The sequence below is a fragment of the Primulina huaijiensis genome, chromosome 7, assembly GCF_012295235.1.
Source record: "Primulina huaijiensis isolate GDHJ02 chromosome 7, ASM1229523v2, whole genome shotgun sequence".
In the NCBI taxonomy this organism is placed as follows: domain Eukaryota; kingdom Viridiplantae; phylum Streptophyta; class Magnoliopsida; order Lamiales; family Gesneriaceae; genus Primulina; species Primulina huaijiensis.
Window position 1 is genome coordinate 19,239,874 of NC_133312.1, and position 17,217 is coordinate 19,257,090.

The 17,217-nt window shown below is 33.9% G+C and overlaps 1 protein-coding gene across 1 annotated transcript; it reads right to left on the reverse strand.

The window, feature by feature from the left end:
- Positions 1-766: 766 nt before the first annotated feature.
- On the reverse strand, positions 767-7,253 carry LOC140980974 (nuclear/nucleolar GTPase 2). Its single transcript, XM_073447143.1, has 11 exons — positions 6,939-7,253; positions 6,567-6,700; positions 6,315-6,444; positions 6,018-6,175; positions 5,518-5,619; positions 5,324-5,428; positions 4,808-4,936; positions 3,897-4,037; positions 2,147-2,247; positions 1,740-1,797; positions 767-1,232 (listed from the first exon to the last, which is right to left on the reverse strand). The coding sequence occupies exons 1-11, from the start codon at positions 7,168-7,170 to the stop codon at positions 960-962; spliced, it is 1,563 nt and encodes a 520-aa protein (XP_073303244.1). The 5' UTR covers positions 7,171-7,253; the 3' UTR covers positions 767-959.
- Positions 7,254-17,217: the final 9,964 nt, after the last annotated feature.

Sequence of the window (17,217 nt, forward strand, 5' to 3'; positions counted from 1 at the left end):
ATCAATATTATCCATTGATCTTTAGATCTTATATTAATATTTTTCATGAATATTGATAAAATCTTCGATTATCAAATTCTTATGAGAACTTTGACAAATCTCGCAATTTATGAAAAATATTGATAAACTTTAGATCTTTGATCAATATTTTTCGGAAATATTAATAAATCTTTAACATTTATATTCAAATATGTCAAAATTATCAACATAAAATCGTGTTGTGCTAATTCAAGAATGATAACATAAAACTAAATGATGTGTCTTCAAGAGCATCAATATAAACATAGAATTTGTGCTACTTCGAAAATATCAATATTAAATCTAAATATTCAAATCAATTATATAAATTTATCCTTATATAAATAAATCTGAAAATATATCTTAATTCTTTTCTAAAGCTTACGCACCGGTACGACCCTCCCCTAAAATTCTGACTAGCACGAACTCTATCGTATCAAGAATTAATTGTTTTCAATGAACCGAAATATAAATAAAATAAATTTAAGAATTTAAGATTAAGTATTAATTTTAGTCTCCCCATTTTAAAATTATTATTTTACTAAGATACCAATCTATTAATTAATATTTTTATATTTTGGAAAGGATTATTAGTGTAAATCATGTGGATAGATGAAATTCAATCTCTCGTATAAAGATTTACTCATCAAATAGTGAAAATCAAAGATCAATTATACCACACGTATTTTCAAAGCAGAAAATGTGGCAGATATGTTTACGAAATTGTTTTCACGTCATAACCATAATATTGTGTCATTAAAAATTGTTACTTTAATCTTAATATGATCACAAAATACAATAAATAAAATTTATAAAAATAACTATAATACCTAAAAGCATCAGGCTGAAAACTTTGCGGCAAAATTGTGTTTTTCCACTCATTTTTGAAAAGAATACAACACTAACATCGAAGGCCATAACACTAAAAGGAAGGGTGGAAGCTACTGTAACGTCTCACCCGTCAATTCCTTCTCACTGAAAAGATCCTTTTGAACTGGAATGTCTTGTATCTGCTGAGATGCAATAACATCTGCTATTGCTCTTCTAGCAGCACTCATCTTGTCGTCCTCGTCTGCTACCTGATCTTTCACCGCTTCACCATCTTTTTGCTCATCATCTTCTTCCTTGGGAGGTGGAACGAAAAATGGTATTTTACCTCTCTGCCAATCGTGGAGAACCATCTTAGCTGCCGTCATGTAGTCGGGTTCGCCGCCCTAAATAACGAGATAACTTTAGCACCAGACAGCTATCAGAACATAACTGCCAATAAGTTAAAGAAATATGGTGGTGATTGTACACGATTTCTACTTATTTATAAGATGATCAACAATATTCTTTTGCAACTTGGTAAATCAATTTTGCAAATCGGTTGCAGATTCCCAGTGAGTGGCGGTCAATTGTGGCGAAGAAGACAGCATTTAACCTTGGTAAAAGTTTGTGCCTTCATGGTTTTAAGATAGTTGATAATAGCTAAACATTATTATACCCAACCAACGGTCTCTTGGAACTGTGATAAACTGGTTCTGGCCATAACTGAACCAAAAATATATTTCGAGCGGTTTGGTTCCAATTCCACCTTCAGTTGGGACCAAGCCCATAGAACCATAGTCAAGCCTAGGCATGATATCAAAGTCACAAAGGATGTCCCCAGTACACATCCAAGCCCCATAGGACAAGACTGCCATCCAGCAAGAATTTTTAGAGATGGAATTTGGCATTACCTTCAGAAGTTTTCCAGTTGACTTACATAGCTGAACAAGAAAGTCATTTTCATCCTCCCTGAAAACAAAGAAGGGTCAAAGCTGTGCGGAGTTTCATATTTAAGAGGTTAATAAAATTTTAAAATTTCCCACTTAATAAAATTTTAAAATTTCCCACATAGTTTTTCTTTCCCACAACATGACTGTCCCTTATATCTCCATCAAAGAATAACTATACAGACGCATTACAAAACTAAAGAACAAGATAGCATAAACTACGAGGGAGGGTAAAGAGAGAAACTTCGATATGATTTGCTGATGAATACTAGTTGTTCTAGTCTGATGGCATATAATTAAATATTATTTGCAAGTCTTGTATGATAATCAATACTATTTGTTCTATTCCAATGGCGAATAACTGAGTGTACCAGTCGCTTATCTTGTATGCTCTCACAAGGTGCTCCTTTTTAACACGTTTAAGAACTTCACCGATATGCTCAGAGGCGTCCTGTAAATTTGTCACACGTACCTGGACAAAATGAATAAACATCAACATTTGACACAGGAGGCATATGCAGAGTATAAGCCTTTAAGAGTTATAGTATACAAACATTAGAAGGATAGAATATAGATCTGACATATTTGCCACTGCATGTTCGTAAAAGGATAAAATTTTCTAGAACTCATTTCATTCAAATTACATGATTTTATAAAAGGGAAATGTGCTTGGGGCAAAAAGTGTGCTCATGCAGAGGGATGTCGGTGTAACTAAAAGACTATCTATCAACTAACTTCAACAAGCCACAACGAGTTTGGAATTGAAAGATTCGAATGAAACTGGAAATAAATATTGTATTTCATATAATATAAACCAAACAATACCCTATTATTTTCATTTTGTCCCAGAAAACCCCTTCCCACCCATTTTCAAGACTCAAATTTTGAAATACTCCACACTATTAAAAACTACTGGAGAGTAACAACTGGCTTCGATGGTATAATGGTTGAAATGTGGCGTTTGGAATATTGTTCAACCTAAAATAATTTGAGCTGCAACATAATCATCAGTTATAACTTTAACAAAACGACGAGCTCTTGATCCTATAATTGTTCGTGTATTTGATGTCCATGTTATAATTTTGTACAATTACGAGGAAGATTGTCGTGGAACAACAATTGCTTCAACTGATAGTGCGATCAAAATATGTTGCTGGGACCGATACATGGTTTAAAAAAACCGAGTTATATTATTATCACCAGTTACTAAAATGTCAAATTCTACATCATACAACAATCAATGTTACCTCACAAATTCAACATATTCTCGCATCACATGACCCATACCATCAATAAAATATATTCTCCCAGATATAAAACCAGATTATATATCGCATTCTACAATGCAATTTTTCAAAGGCACATTTCCCTAAATAAGCCAAACATGTCCCCAAGTGTTTGCGCATAAAAAAAGCATTTCATCTTAATAATTAATCATTAGGAAAACTTGGAACCAATTGTTCATCATCTTGTATATTTCTTAAGAGGGTTAATCATATATGGTTGTAAATGGATCAGGTGGATGAGCTAAGAACCAAAATCGAACCTTAATAAATTCCTGCATAAATAGCCTGCCCAGGGTCGGGTTTCTGGATATGATTGGAAGCTCTAATACTACGAATAAATAAACTTTTAGCTACATGAAAACTTTTAGCTACATGAAATCCGACTGAAATAGCAGGACATGAATATTCAATGGACTACACACACCTAAATGGGAAAAAATAATGAGTTCATTTCAAAAAATCAAACCGTCTCTTAAACTGCAAACCAGAAGGATTTGTATTTTAGATTAAGGACCATACACACCATAAGGCTATTTTTCTAATGCGGTTGTTCTATTGTAAATATAGTCAGTTAAGTTACAGCAGCAACGATAATCTCATCTGTGTTGACCAGTGGCTCGAACATTATTTATCAAAATTCACATGTTAATTGAAACAAAAAGATGAGACTCTTTACCCATGTACTTTGATTTTTAACAGTAAGCAGATTTTTTTCCAATTAATTTGTTTACGCGAAATCATACATATAATCAGCTCGTCGTTGATTTGAGTCAAGTCTGTTACAAATAAAGCACCAACATAAAAATGATTTGATGACTTTCAGAGTTGAACTTACCACACCCTTCAAGACTATATCCGAATCAGTATCCTTGTTCTGATAAACAACACCGGGGCAATCGATAAGAAAGATCCTCTTTGTAAGTGTTATGTATTGCCAAACTTTAGTCTCTCCAGGAATAGGTGCAACCTTGCAAACCTAATCATTCAAAAGGTATAAACAAACAAAGAAGATCAATCACACCAATCACTAACACAAACCAAACATACCATAATCATTCACATCATCATAAATGAAAACAAGAAAAGCAGCCCTCCATTAAATCAAATGGAGTGTGTAAGTTAAACAGGAAATCGAATTAGAGATATCATTGACTGAAGGGCGCTCCAATAAGCAAGTAAAATGAAACCTTTATCAGTTAAGAACGAAGAAAATGGCAACTTAATTAGCAAAACAAAAGGCCCACAACTTTTATAGTGTCCTGTGCAAATGTCTTAAAAAATTACATATTCAATATGATGTGATCAAGCGAACATTCGTGACAGGTTGATAGAAGGGCAAACTTTAGGTGAGTTAAACAAAGCAAAAACACTTTTCAACCATGAAATAGCCAGATTTATTCACAGCAACGAATGGAAACTAAAGAAAAAAAGATAATCAGGCACATTGTGATAAAATAATGTCTCCAAAACTAGCTCATTCCTCTGACAGGTAAATCAAATTATGCACTATGTGGTATCAAAACTCATATATAATAAAGGCATCATGAAGCTGTGACTCTTAGCAAATAGTTTACTCCAATAAGCCCAGTCCTAGGCACATGTTCCGAAAGCTCAAGAAATAATGATTAAGTAGATTCTATAGCAAAGGGTAAAAGAATGACAAATAACTGTCGTTAAATCAAATCACAATATACAAGAGCAATCAATACGCAATTTTGAAAATGGGACAGCATAAAGAAACGTTACATTTTTGGTACGAAGAGTGTTGATAACTGATGATTTTCCGACGTTAGGGTAACCAACAAATCCCACAGATATAGCTTGCTTGTCGCTTTTTAAACGGGAAAACTGTCTCAACACTGAGAGAAGGGCACCCTAAAAGTGAGATAAAGTTGAAAATTTCAATTCAAGTAAATAGATTTAAAATGGTATCAGAAAGCTGCATAAATAACCACTCGCACAAACAGAATGTTAGAGGTACATTCGGAGGTTGCCATGAAATTGCTCAGTGTAAATCTATTATGCACATGTTATTTTGATGCATGGGCTGATTAATGCTTTTCTTTTCATTCCCTTAAACCCAACCAAAACTATGAAACAACATTTGATCAATTGAATGAATTTGTACTACACACAAATCATATACAACTATGAAAAAAACTCTCGTACAAATAAGTTCGTTAAAGTTTCACCTATTCCAACCTATCATACCATTTATAAAAAAGTAATGATAACAGGAACTTCAGGTGATAAGTGGCATACCTTGCCCATTGATTTGTTTATGCTTGCATGAAAAGCAAGAGAAGGGTAGTCCTTGGACAGAACTCTGAGCCATCCTTTTGTTGCCCAAGTTGGAATTAAATCGCACTGGGACATGAGATGTATTTAAACATAGAGAGCCTAAAGTAATTAAGGACAAATGTTACCAAGAATGGCGAAGTCGAATAGGTATAAACCTTGTTTAATAACAGAATCATGTGTTTATGCTTGCAATGCTCCTGCAGGTGCTTCTCCAAATGATAGCACCTCGTGCCTTGTGGATCTCTTGCATCTAAAACCTGCCAAAGCAACTCAATAAGTGACAAGTGCCAGTAAAATAAGGTTCCAATGACAGAAAATATAATAAGAGTCAACCCAGAGTTATAGCACCTGCATATGTACTAAAACGGAGGTGAAAAACTAAATTATACCAGAAAAAAACACAAAACCAAAAGGATACATGTCTGTTTTTATATTTGTAGTAAGGATCATCACGCTGCTTCAAAAAAATTATTTCTTTTAAACATAGATTACAGTTACCAGCCAGTACCAGTTAACATGCTTTTATTTAATCCAGGTCAAATCTTGGATATTGATATCATAAACGAGAAACACTTCAGAAAATGCAAAAAATTGGTAGAAGAGTAAATTCATTGGGAGAAAGCAATTAGAAAAAAGATGTTATTTGCCTACTTACCTGGACAACAACATCCGAAGAGTCTATCACTTTGTACAGCTCTCCCCATATGCGTTTGCTTTGACCTTTTTCAAACATTGTGTGCCGGACAAGATCTCTGAATCCATCTTCACCTGCTTCAGCAGGTTCTGCAACACTTTGCTTTTCTTCAAATGTATCTGTAAAGAAGAATTCATGCATGATTAGGAATGTGTTGAGTTACCGAAAAAAATCATAACCAACAGAAATAAGCATATCCTTAAAGTCGGATAGAGTGAAAGACCTGAAATATCCTAACATGTCATGACTAATACTAACCTTGAGAACCACTGGCCCTCTTGACCAATGATTCATAATCTGATGCCACCAACACTGGCCGTTTCCTCTTTGTCTTGGGACCAAAACAATCGGCAAAAGGCTCCTTATCAAGAAGATGAACTCTCGCTTGCTTAAAACACATTTACAAGAGAAGGATAAATTCAGCAAACAAAAAACACAAGCAAGGAAACAAATAGTAATGTCTGATAATCATTGTAAAAATAAAAGAGATGCGTGTATTGTTCTCCAGACCTTTTGATGATCATTTAGAAGGGACATAGGCAGCTTTCTTTCTTTTAAAAGGACATTGTAGTTGCTCGAAAGACGATCCTGAAGCTCCTCCCGGAAATATTCAAGCTCTTTCTGATTTACAACACGGGTATTGCCTATGAAGAAAATGCAACAATAAGACTATGTTACAGCACCTTCGTTTTCCTTTCTTAACAAATACTACCCACGAACTTTAAAGTACAAAAACAAATTTTCACGTCTACTTTGTCCTCAAGATTTTCTCGGAAGCAGCAAACCATGTGTAGCAAAAAATTTAACTTCAATGAAGTAAAAATTTATTGAGAATCACGTGGGTAATGAACAGATTACTAAAGTAGAGGCAATAGAACACACCAAACCAGCGGCGATCAGGCATAATCCGAGTAGAAGGCAAATCCTTGGACTGCAAATCGTGCTTCAGGATTTTCCCCTTGGTGTTGCGCGTCGGCCGTATGTTGTACATCTTGAGCCGCCGCACCGTGGCGGCGCTCCTCCCATCCTTAACTTTGTTATTGTTCCTGTTAACATCAAGCGAATGTTTCGGCTTCCCCGAGACATTAACCGACCTTTCTTTGGTCTTCACCATTTTCGTAGCTCACAGCGATCAGATTATTCAGAACTTGCCGTCACAACCCTAGGGTTTTAAAGCCTGCATTTCAAGAATCAATTGGGCCGGTTTTGTTTTACACCCGAACCCGAACTGTTGCTTGTATTTTAATTTTAATTTTAAGATCTCAAATATACCTGAACAACTTAATTTTATATAATATATTTGAATTATTTGATTATTAAATCATTCTAAATTTTAATAAAAATAAATATAATATTTAAATTTTAATAAAAATGATTATATAATATTTGATAATTAATTTTATTGGCTCAGTGATCTTACTCGCAAATCTTCGACTTTCAACCATTCTGACCCCGATAAACAAGAGCAATTTTTTACTGTGTCAATATATACATATAGATCTACTTATATGCAGTGTTCTTGTGGCGCCCCAAACCTCGCCACGTAAGCATATAACATGTGACGTACTATGCATAAAAATTTTCTTTTCGACGACATCATAATATAATGCATATACGACAAAATAATACAATCACCACACAATCTACGTCAGTGTAGCAGAAACAGTATAATAAATACATACACACATAACTCAAATAAGACAATAAACTATACTGTCTCTAACTACTATCAACTACAAGACTGTTTGACTAAACACACCTAGTCCTTCACCACTATCCTGTCTCACGGTATAGTCCTGTAACCTGCCCAACAGAAACAGCCCCAAAGGGTGAGCATACACAACAATCATCATCGTAATACATAACAGTTATATTAACAACAACATAATATATAACTGAAATGATAACAGAAATACCCCCTTTGCCGTTTCTGGACAATCAGACATCAACAACCTCAACAACATCACACTGCACAATAACATCGACGATACGTCGCACCCCAACTCCGGCAACAGCAATATCGTTGAACGAACAACAACATCAACTCCGACGACAGCAATATCGTTGAACGAACAACAACATCAACAATACGTCGCACCCCAACTCCGGCGACAGCAATATCGTTGAACGAACAACATCAACGTGGTGTCTCCCAACAACGACAGTCAACAACATCAACAATAATAAACAACAACAGATATAATATCAAATCACCCATATCCAGTGATTTACCATCGTTCAACACAATAGTATTCATCAATACTAAACAATAACAACATATGCTCGTACGTCAACACGTACCTGATAATCGAGTATATATAAAATCTGGCTATTTTTTTGATCCCGAGGCTTCTAATGTATCTAAATAATTCAACAATTATCAAATCATTGTCACCGTATCAACATAGTCATAACAGCCTCAATATATAACATCAAATAGCCCAAAAACAATTAATTCAACAAGATATAAAACTCGATTATAAATTCTTATCGTTCAACAATTTAATATTCTGGTATATTTAATTCACAATACTACTATCAAATACACTCTAATTAATTAATTTCAAATAATAGACTATTTTACAACATCCGTCAAATTACGAAAACTTCATATCAACGTGTAGCCTATACTTCGTAGACTATGAATATATAATCAGAATTAATAACAACTAACAAACAACTCTCCAATCTCAATCCAACGATTAAAAATCCCTAATTATAATAAATTAGGAATAATTCAAAACAACATCAATATAATCTTCTCTACTTCATTAAAATCATACACTATTCAACAATCTTCAATTTCTGTATGATTTAACAATTTATCAGATTTACTCCAGAAATCGACGAATTTCAAACATCACCAAAACTATAAATTTATACCTCAAATCGAAGACCTCGTGTCAACGATCCCAAAACTGAAGTCGGTTCGTCTATTGGACAAACCGATAAATCGTACGATCGAAAAGAAAATATCAAAACCCTCAATTCTTCTTTCTCTCTTTTCGTTGCTGTCTCTGTTCGTTACTGTCGAACAGCTCGGTGGAATTCAAGCTTCTTTTTTTTTAATATATATTTATTAATATTATATAATATAATATAATATTTAATATTTTAAAATCGTTATATCTCTTTGGACCAGTCAAACGAACAAATTTTCCAAAACTCAAAACATGAAACTTCTATATCTTTGAGTTTTCTACGTTATATCCAAATTTCAAATCATTTGGACTTCATATGACTAAAATATGTCATATTTCATTCTTTAAAAATCATTCATTCTTTAGTAATATAACATTACTAAATCAACAACTTGTGATATTTACTTCAGGCAATGTATGAAAGTGAGAACAAAGATGTGATGGCCAGTTTTCGTATGATAGTAGGTAAATAGATGAACACATATAATACACTTTCTTCTCTACCGCAACAAAAAATCAAAGCGCGCCTATGGAACCAGTTTAAAACACAAAAGTCATTATCTCATCTTTCCTTCTCTTCGTTTTCTAGCATATACTTCACCTGTTTATAATTTTTTGCGCTTCAATTCTTCCTCGCGGTATTCTCTCTTCTTGCGATTGAAATGATTCCACTAGGTTAGTGTTCTTCTCTTGTTTTTGTTTGTGTTTATTGTTTTTTCAGATTCTTCGCTTTTGTTGTCCTAATTCATTGAATATGTCATTTACAGTGCCAGTTTGTGAAAAAAAAAAAAAAAAAAAAAAAAACATCGCCAGTTGATTCTTACAATATCAAGCTTATAAATTCAATCTCCAAAAGAAAAGTTTAAGAAGTGCAGAAAGTAATATGCCATGAAAATAATTTTAATCAAATTAGGTTAGACTTTCCAGCTCAAAACGTAAAACTAGGCTGTTAGAGACATTTACAGAATTAAAAAAATAAATACCTAAAACAAGTAAATGATGGTGAAATTAAAATAGAGATACAACATAAGAATATAAAATAAAGTATAACATGCAACCTAATCAAGAGAGTGAAACAAATATATACTTAACTAAGTTGAAAAAATCCACGTAATTAAAGAAATCAATATTGTCTAACAAACAATGATAACTATTTTTCTTTCTTGGTTTGATCTAACTACAATAACCTCCAACCCAATTAATCATTGTTCCCGTTAAACAACAAAATACAGAATTATTTATTCTCACTCAAAACATTTATAACTATCATGCGATGTCATCTAATCTTTTATACCAGAATCGTCGATCATGGTGAACAAATAGAAACTACTACCTACACCATCAATCAAAGTGTGTAAAAAGGGCAAAAAAGTTTACATGTTAGATTCATGTACTCTAAGCCTAAGAGTAAGCCATGATCTTGAATCATATATGGTAACACATATAATATTTTTTTTTTGAAATCCTAATCTAAGAAGTTGGGGAGGGATCGAACCCTTGTCATTTTCATAAACAGTACAAGTGAGAACCAATGAGCCATTGTCCTGGTCTCGGTAACACAGATAATATTGAATACACAAATCGGCAACCTAATGGGTCATTAAGAGATATAAGAAATTGATTGCATTACCCACCAACAGATGTCCCACAAATTACATAGAAACAAAATCAGTAAAATATTATGCAATCATCGGTTCGTCGTCGTCGTCGTCGTCGTCATCGACTCAAATTTTGAAAATATTAGTACATTAATTTTTTAATGTACATATGAAATATAAAGGAAAAGGGAACATAAGGGAGTACATAATGGAGATGTCTCATATCGCTTCCAAACTAAAAGCACTGAAGCTACAGCTCTCCAATGATTTGCTGGTGCATTTAGTTTTGATTTCTTTTCCTGTGCAATACAGTCATTTTAAGGTGAGTTATAATACTCAAAAGGATAAATGGACTCTTAATGAGCTCATATCTCACTGTGTGCAAGAAGAGGAGAGGATAAAGCGAGAAAGAATCGAAAGTGCAAAGTTAGCAACTGTCTTTAAGGACAAGACAAGAAAAAGAGGAAAAGAAACTGCAGTTGGGACATCAAACAACAAGAAGCAAAAGAAACAGAATACAGAAATCAGATGTTTCTTTTGTCGCAAAGTAGATCACTTAAAGAAAGATTGTCCCAAGTACGCCAACTGGCGTATCAAGAAAGCTTCGCTTCTCAATTTAGTTTGTTCTGAAGCTAATTTGAGGTATTTACCTAAACACACTTGGTGGATAGATTCTGGTGCTACTACTCATATAAGTGTGTCTATGCAGGGTTGCCTGTGGAACCGACAGCCAAATGATGCTGAAAGATTCATCTATGTGGGCAATGGTGAAACTGCGGCAGTAGAGGCTATAGGAACTTTTAGGTTGTTATTAAAGACAAGTCATTATTTAAATTTGGAAGAGACTTATGTTGTACCGTCTTTTAGACGGAATTTAATTTCAATTTCTGTTTTGGACAAATTTGGTTACTCTTGTTTATTTGGAAATAATAAATTTAGTCTTTTTCATAATTCAAATCTCATTGGTACTGGTTCTTTATCCTTACACGATCACCTATATTTATTGGATACTATTGTCTCATTTAATGAAACCTTGCACACAAGTTCACGTGGTACAAAATGAAAATTAATTGACAAAGATACCGTCACACTATGGTATAAGCGTTTAGGTCATATCTCTAAAGAAAGAATTCCAAGACTTGTGTCGGATGGAATCCTTGATCCTCTTGATTTTACAAATTTTCAAATTTGTATTGAGTGTATAAAGGGGAAACAGACAAACACAAGAAAATTAGTGCAAACAGATGCTTGGATGTCTTAGAAATAATTCATACTGATATTTGTGGATCATTTCTTACAGCTTCATGGAATGACCAACAGTATTTCATTACGTTCATAGACGATTATTCAAGATATGAGTACCTATATTTGATCCATGAGAAGTCTCAAGCATTAGACGTATTTAAGATATTCAAAGCTGAAGTTGAAAATCAACTTGGCAAGAAAACTAAAGCCGTCAAATCTGACCGTGGTAGAGAATACTATGGCAGGTATGATGGATCTGGTGAACAACGTCAAGGACCTTTCGCAAAATATCTAGAAGAATGCGGTATCGTCCCGCAATACACAATGCAGGGAAAACCTAGCATGAATGGTGTTGCTGAAAGACGAAATAGGACGCTTAAGGATATGGTAAGAAGTATGATTAGTCATTCTTCTTTGCCAGAATCTCTCTGGGGAGAAGCTTTGAAAACTGCAGTCTATATTCTCAATCGAGTTTCTAGCAAAGCAATAGCGAAAACCCCTTATGAACTATGGACAGGCAAAAAGCCAAGCATTAAGCATCTTCATATTTGGGGTTGTCCAGCAGAGGCAAGACCTCACAAGCCTCATGAAAAGAAACTGGACTCTAGAAATGTAAGTTGCTACTTTGTTGGTTACTCTGAGCGCTCAAGGGGTATTAAATTTTATGTTCCTACTACTAAGAATATTTTCGAGACAAGAAATGCAAGATTTCTTGAGGAAATTGAGTTTGTGGAGGGAGATAAGGTTAGAAATATTGCCTTTGAAGAGGAATTTGTTAACATTCTTTTTATTGCAATTGATAATGGTCAAAACGTCATTCAAAATGGTCATGACATTATTACAATAGATAATCAAGCAAATTCGGATAATCAAGGCAATATAGAAGAACCACAAAATATAGAAACAACTTCTGTAGTGCAAACTCAACAATCTGAAGAAAATATGCCATTACGAAGATCCACTAGAGAAAAGAGAACTGCAATTTCGGATAACTATTTTGTTCTTCTCCAAGAACATGAAAATGATATAGGCATGGTGGAAGATCCAATCAACTTTCATCAAGCCAAACAAAGTCCCAATTTTCAAAAGTGGATAGATGCAATGAATGATGAGATGAAATCCATGATGGAATATGACGTTTGGGATCTCGTTGAATTGCCTGAAAGTGTCAAACCTATTGGTTGGAAATGGATATTTAAAACCAAAAGGAATTCAAAAGGCAATATCGAGAAATATAAGGCACGTCTAGTTGCCAAGGGGTTCACTCAAAAGGAAGGCATCGATTATAAAGAGAATTTCTCTCCTGTTTCAACGAAAGACTCTTTTAGAATCATAATGGCACTTGTAGCTCATTTTGACTTAGAGTTACATCAGATGGATGTTAAGACTGCGTTTCTTAATGGTGACATTGATGAAACGATATACATGACGCAAGCAAAAATTTTTTTATCGGGCGACCCAAAGATAATGGTTTGCAAACTAAAGAAATCCATCTATGGTCTCAAACAAGCTTCTCGTCAATGGTATCACAAATTTCACCAAGTAATTATCTCATTTGGTTTTGAGGTAGACAAAGTTGATGATTGTGTATATCTTAAGTTCAGTGGGAGTAAATACATATTTCTGGTATTATATGTCGATGATATCATACTTGCTAATAGCGATATAGGCTTATTGCATGAAACCAAGAGATTTCTGACCAAGAATTTTGAGATGAAAGATCTTGGGGACGCCTCTTTTGCATTATGTATACAAATACATCGAGATTGCCATCGATGCATTCTTGGGTTATCACAAAAGAGCTATATCGAAAGAATTCTTGATAGATTCGGCATGAAAAGATGTTCTCTAGGAGACACCCCTGTTGCTAATGGCGATAAATTTAGTTTGAGTCAGTGCCCCAGAAATGAGTTGGAACAAAAAGATATGCAGAAAATTCCTTATGCATCAGTTGTAGGAAGTTTGATGTATGCCCAAGTATGTACACGTCCAAATATTGCGTTCATTGTAGGAATGCTAGGCAGAAGTTTATGTAATCCAGGGATGGATCACTGGAAAGCAGCCAAACGAGTTATGCGTTATTTGCAAAGAACAAAAGATCACATGCTCACTTATGGGAAATCAGATAATTTGGAGATCATTGGGTATTCTGATTCTGATTTTGTTGGATGCCAAGATAGCAAAAGATCCACTTCAGGCTATATTTACTTGTTGGCCAGAGCGGCTATTTCATGGAAAAGTGCCAAGCAGACACTCATAGCTTCATCCACTATGGCGGCAGAGTTTGTAGCTTGTTACGAGGCATCTAATCATGGGATATGGATGAGAAATTTTGTCACTGGGCTGCGTGTTGTTGATAACATTGAAAGACCGTTGAAGATATATTGTGACAATAATTCGGCAGTACTTTATTCCAATAACAACAGAAGCACTTCAAAATGAAGCATATAGACATCAAGTTTCTTGTTGTTAAAGAAAGATTTCAAAGTCGTCAAATTACTATAGAACATATTGGGACAAACTTCATGATTGCGGATCCGCTTACTAAAGAATTACCACCTAAGGTCTTTCACGAGCATACTGCTCATATGGGTATTGTACTATTTGATGATGTACATGTCTAGTGGGAGTTTGTATTTTGATGTTCTTTGGTACATATATACATTTTTATGTTTGTGTTCTCCAGAATAAATTATTTGGTTCAATTCTTAAACTCTGAATGTTACTTATGATTTATTTGATCTCATTAAAGAATAATGTTGGACTAGTTGAAATTAGGCATGTTGATCACATTGCATGTAATTTACATGCTACACATCCATACTTGATCTATGTCATTGAATATATCAGTAAGGTGACCATTGATGGATCTAGTTACGAATAAATGTAAAAAAGATTGCTTTGATTCCATTCTGATATATTAGATGGACCAGATTGTTGCTAAGAAAATTGGATAGTTAATTTTTGCGCATTCAAGTCCATATAATATAATTGATCAAGAAACATATGAAGCCCAAGTGGGAGATTGTTAGAAATATTATTTTCTACAATGGGCTAACATATTTAAATAACAATTATATTATATATATTATCTAATTAATTTTGAATCTAATAAGTGATTTATAAAGTCTACTCAATTATATATTTAAAGTATGGAATTTAATGTGTAGAAATCATATAGTATTAGGATTGATAAGATTCTAATGAAAAGGTACCCCACATTGAAGGGACACGTTGAATGGTTGTAGCCCCCAAACCAAATATATATATATATACATGTAGTTATTCTTCCTTCCCCATTCAAGAGAGGACTAAAGAAATTCTGATAGGAATCAAAAGTGAGAAACTTGTTGATCCATTGAAGAATTAAGGATATTTTGTTGTGGAAAGCTTCATCCAAAACACATTTGCTATTATGGATTCCGGTATGTTTTATAGTACTTATTTATGATAATTTGACATGAATGTTTAAAGATCTTGTTGTGGTTATGAAATTTAAAGTGCCAACACTTTGTCCTCTCTCTCTATTGATATCCTGTAACTGAATTCAAGACCATTTCAACAAAAATTCTCTTGCTTCCGAAAGAGATGGAAATTTCAATCTGCTGCACTGTAAATAATTTTGAGTTTTTTCAAATATCAAATAGATCTTCTAAATTACTTGTGATTTTCTTGTTTTATACAGAATGTTCGTCACACAAGACAGCCTCTGCCAGGTGATGAACTGGAGGACATTGTAATTGTTAGAGTAGATACCGTGCAAGCCAACTGTTGGCTAGGGATTTTATTGACTCATGTGTAAAAAAAAAACAATCTTTATTTTAATATAATTTAACTTTTAATGGTTTCGTTTCACTTTATCTGTATACCCATGCGATCAGCATAGATAAAGTCATTGATTATGCTTTAATACAAATGAATCGTAATTCGATATTGAAACTCATTTGTAAACACTGTATATTCTAAATTCGTTTCTAGTCGATTCAGCCACCTATAACATGGATAAAGGTCGCTTGAGCTCGAGACTAGCATCTGTAATGTTGTATACTGCGTTTCTTGGTAAGGGCATATAGATTTTCAAACATGCAGATGGGTAGTCATATGATGTGATTATACCGAACAACCCTCCCTCGAACTTTCCAAGTGGTTATCATTCATCGAGAGGATAAATCCGTGGTTATGATTGTACACCATTAGTCCTTACGACCCGGGACAATACTGAGGCTCTATATGCTAGGACTGTGTTTTCACTCGTTTACCGGCTCCAGGAGAGTCATCAGGTGGCGAGGTTGGGTACAGTTGCGACACATATAGGAGCCAGTGCATTGTAGTCGGGGATTCACCGCTCACCTACGGGTGTGGATATCCTATGTGATCTGATGAAATAATAGTGCGTGAAATCTCTAGCAGAGTATAAGATGTACGTTAGAGAAGGAGTTCTCCAATAGTACATGCGATGCCACTATTATATGTGTCACATAGTTATCGAATTAATATGCAACCCTCGATGAACCAATGATTGCATATTTGATCGGGATATATGAGATGAAGGGACCGTACTGTACGTTAATCATAACCGACTGGTTCTTGCAGGCACTATCAGTGATACCTAGGAATCATGGGGCGATGCTACTAGACGTTCTTACCATGATTCGATGGGTTTAATCAGAAGTATGATTTCTGGCATTCTCATGATCAATTGTTGATACATAGAATGGGGCAAATTAGGGTAAACCCGAATAAAAGATTATGTCTTGAATCACAAAGAGTTGTGAACCCATGGCTAGCTGTATCCCTGAACCATTGAGGGTCACACAAGTACTGGAATATTTGTTCTCGTTGAGATAATAAATTCAAAGAGTTGAATTTATATAAAACATTGAGAGAATAAATTCAAGGAGTTGAATTTATATTATGATATAGTAAATTCAAGAAGTTGAATTTATGATAATTAAATTTTGACAAAATAAATTCAAAGAGTTGAATTTATGAGATAGTAAATTCAAGAAATTGAATTTATGAATTTATAAATTTGGAGATAATAAATTCAAGGAGTTGAATTTATAAAATTTGATGATTTAATTTATTAAACTCAAAATTTGAGTTTATTAAATATTAAATTTTGAAGGTGATAAATTCAAGGAGTTGAATTTATAATTTAAATTTTAAATTCAAATGTTGAATTCATAAGGGATTCAAATTAAATGTAATGGGTATATGTATAATGGGCTTGTAGGAGTACAAGACCAACATGCATATTATTAAGATTCTTAATTAGACTTTAAAAGATTAATTAATTAATTAAACTAGTTGGACTAGAATAATTAATTGATTAAGTCCATTAAGTATTTAATTTAATTAATGAGCCATAAGCTTATATATATGTATTAGGCTTAA

What these genes read in the sequence shown, in the direction of transcription:
- LOC140980974 (XM_073447143.1), bottom strand. Translation starts at nt 7,170, where the DNA reads ATGGTGAAGACCAAAGAAAGGTCGGTTAATGTCTCGGGGAAGCCGAAA. An exon ending in TTCTAAATGATCATCAAAAG is followed by an intron (nt 6,445 to 6,566) that starts GTCTGGAGAACA and finishes ATGTGTTTTAAG; the next exon opens with CAAGCGAGAGTTCATCTTCT. An exon ending in TAAACAAATCAATGGGCAAG is followed by an intron (nt 4,937 to 5,323) that starts GTATGCCACTTA and finishes TCTCACTTTTAG; the next exon opens with GGTGCCCTTCTCTCAGTGTT.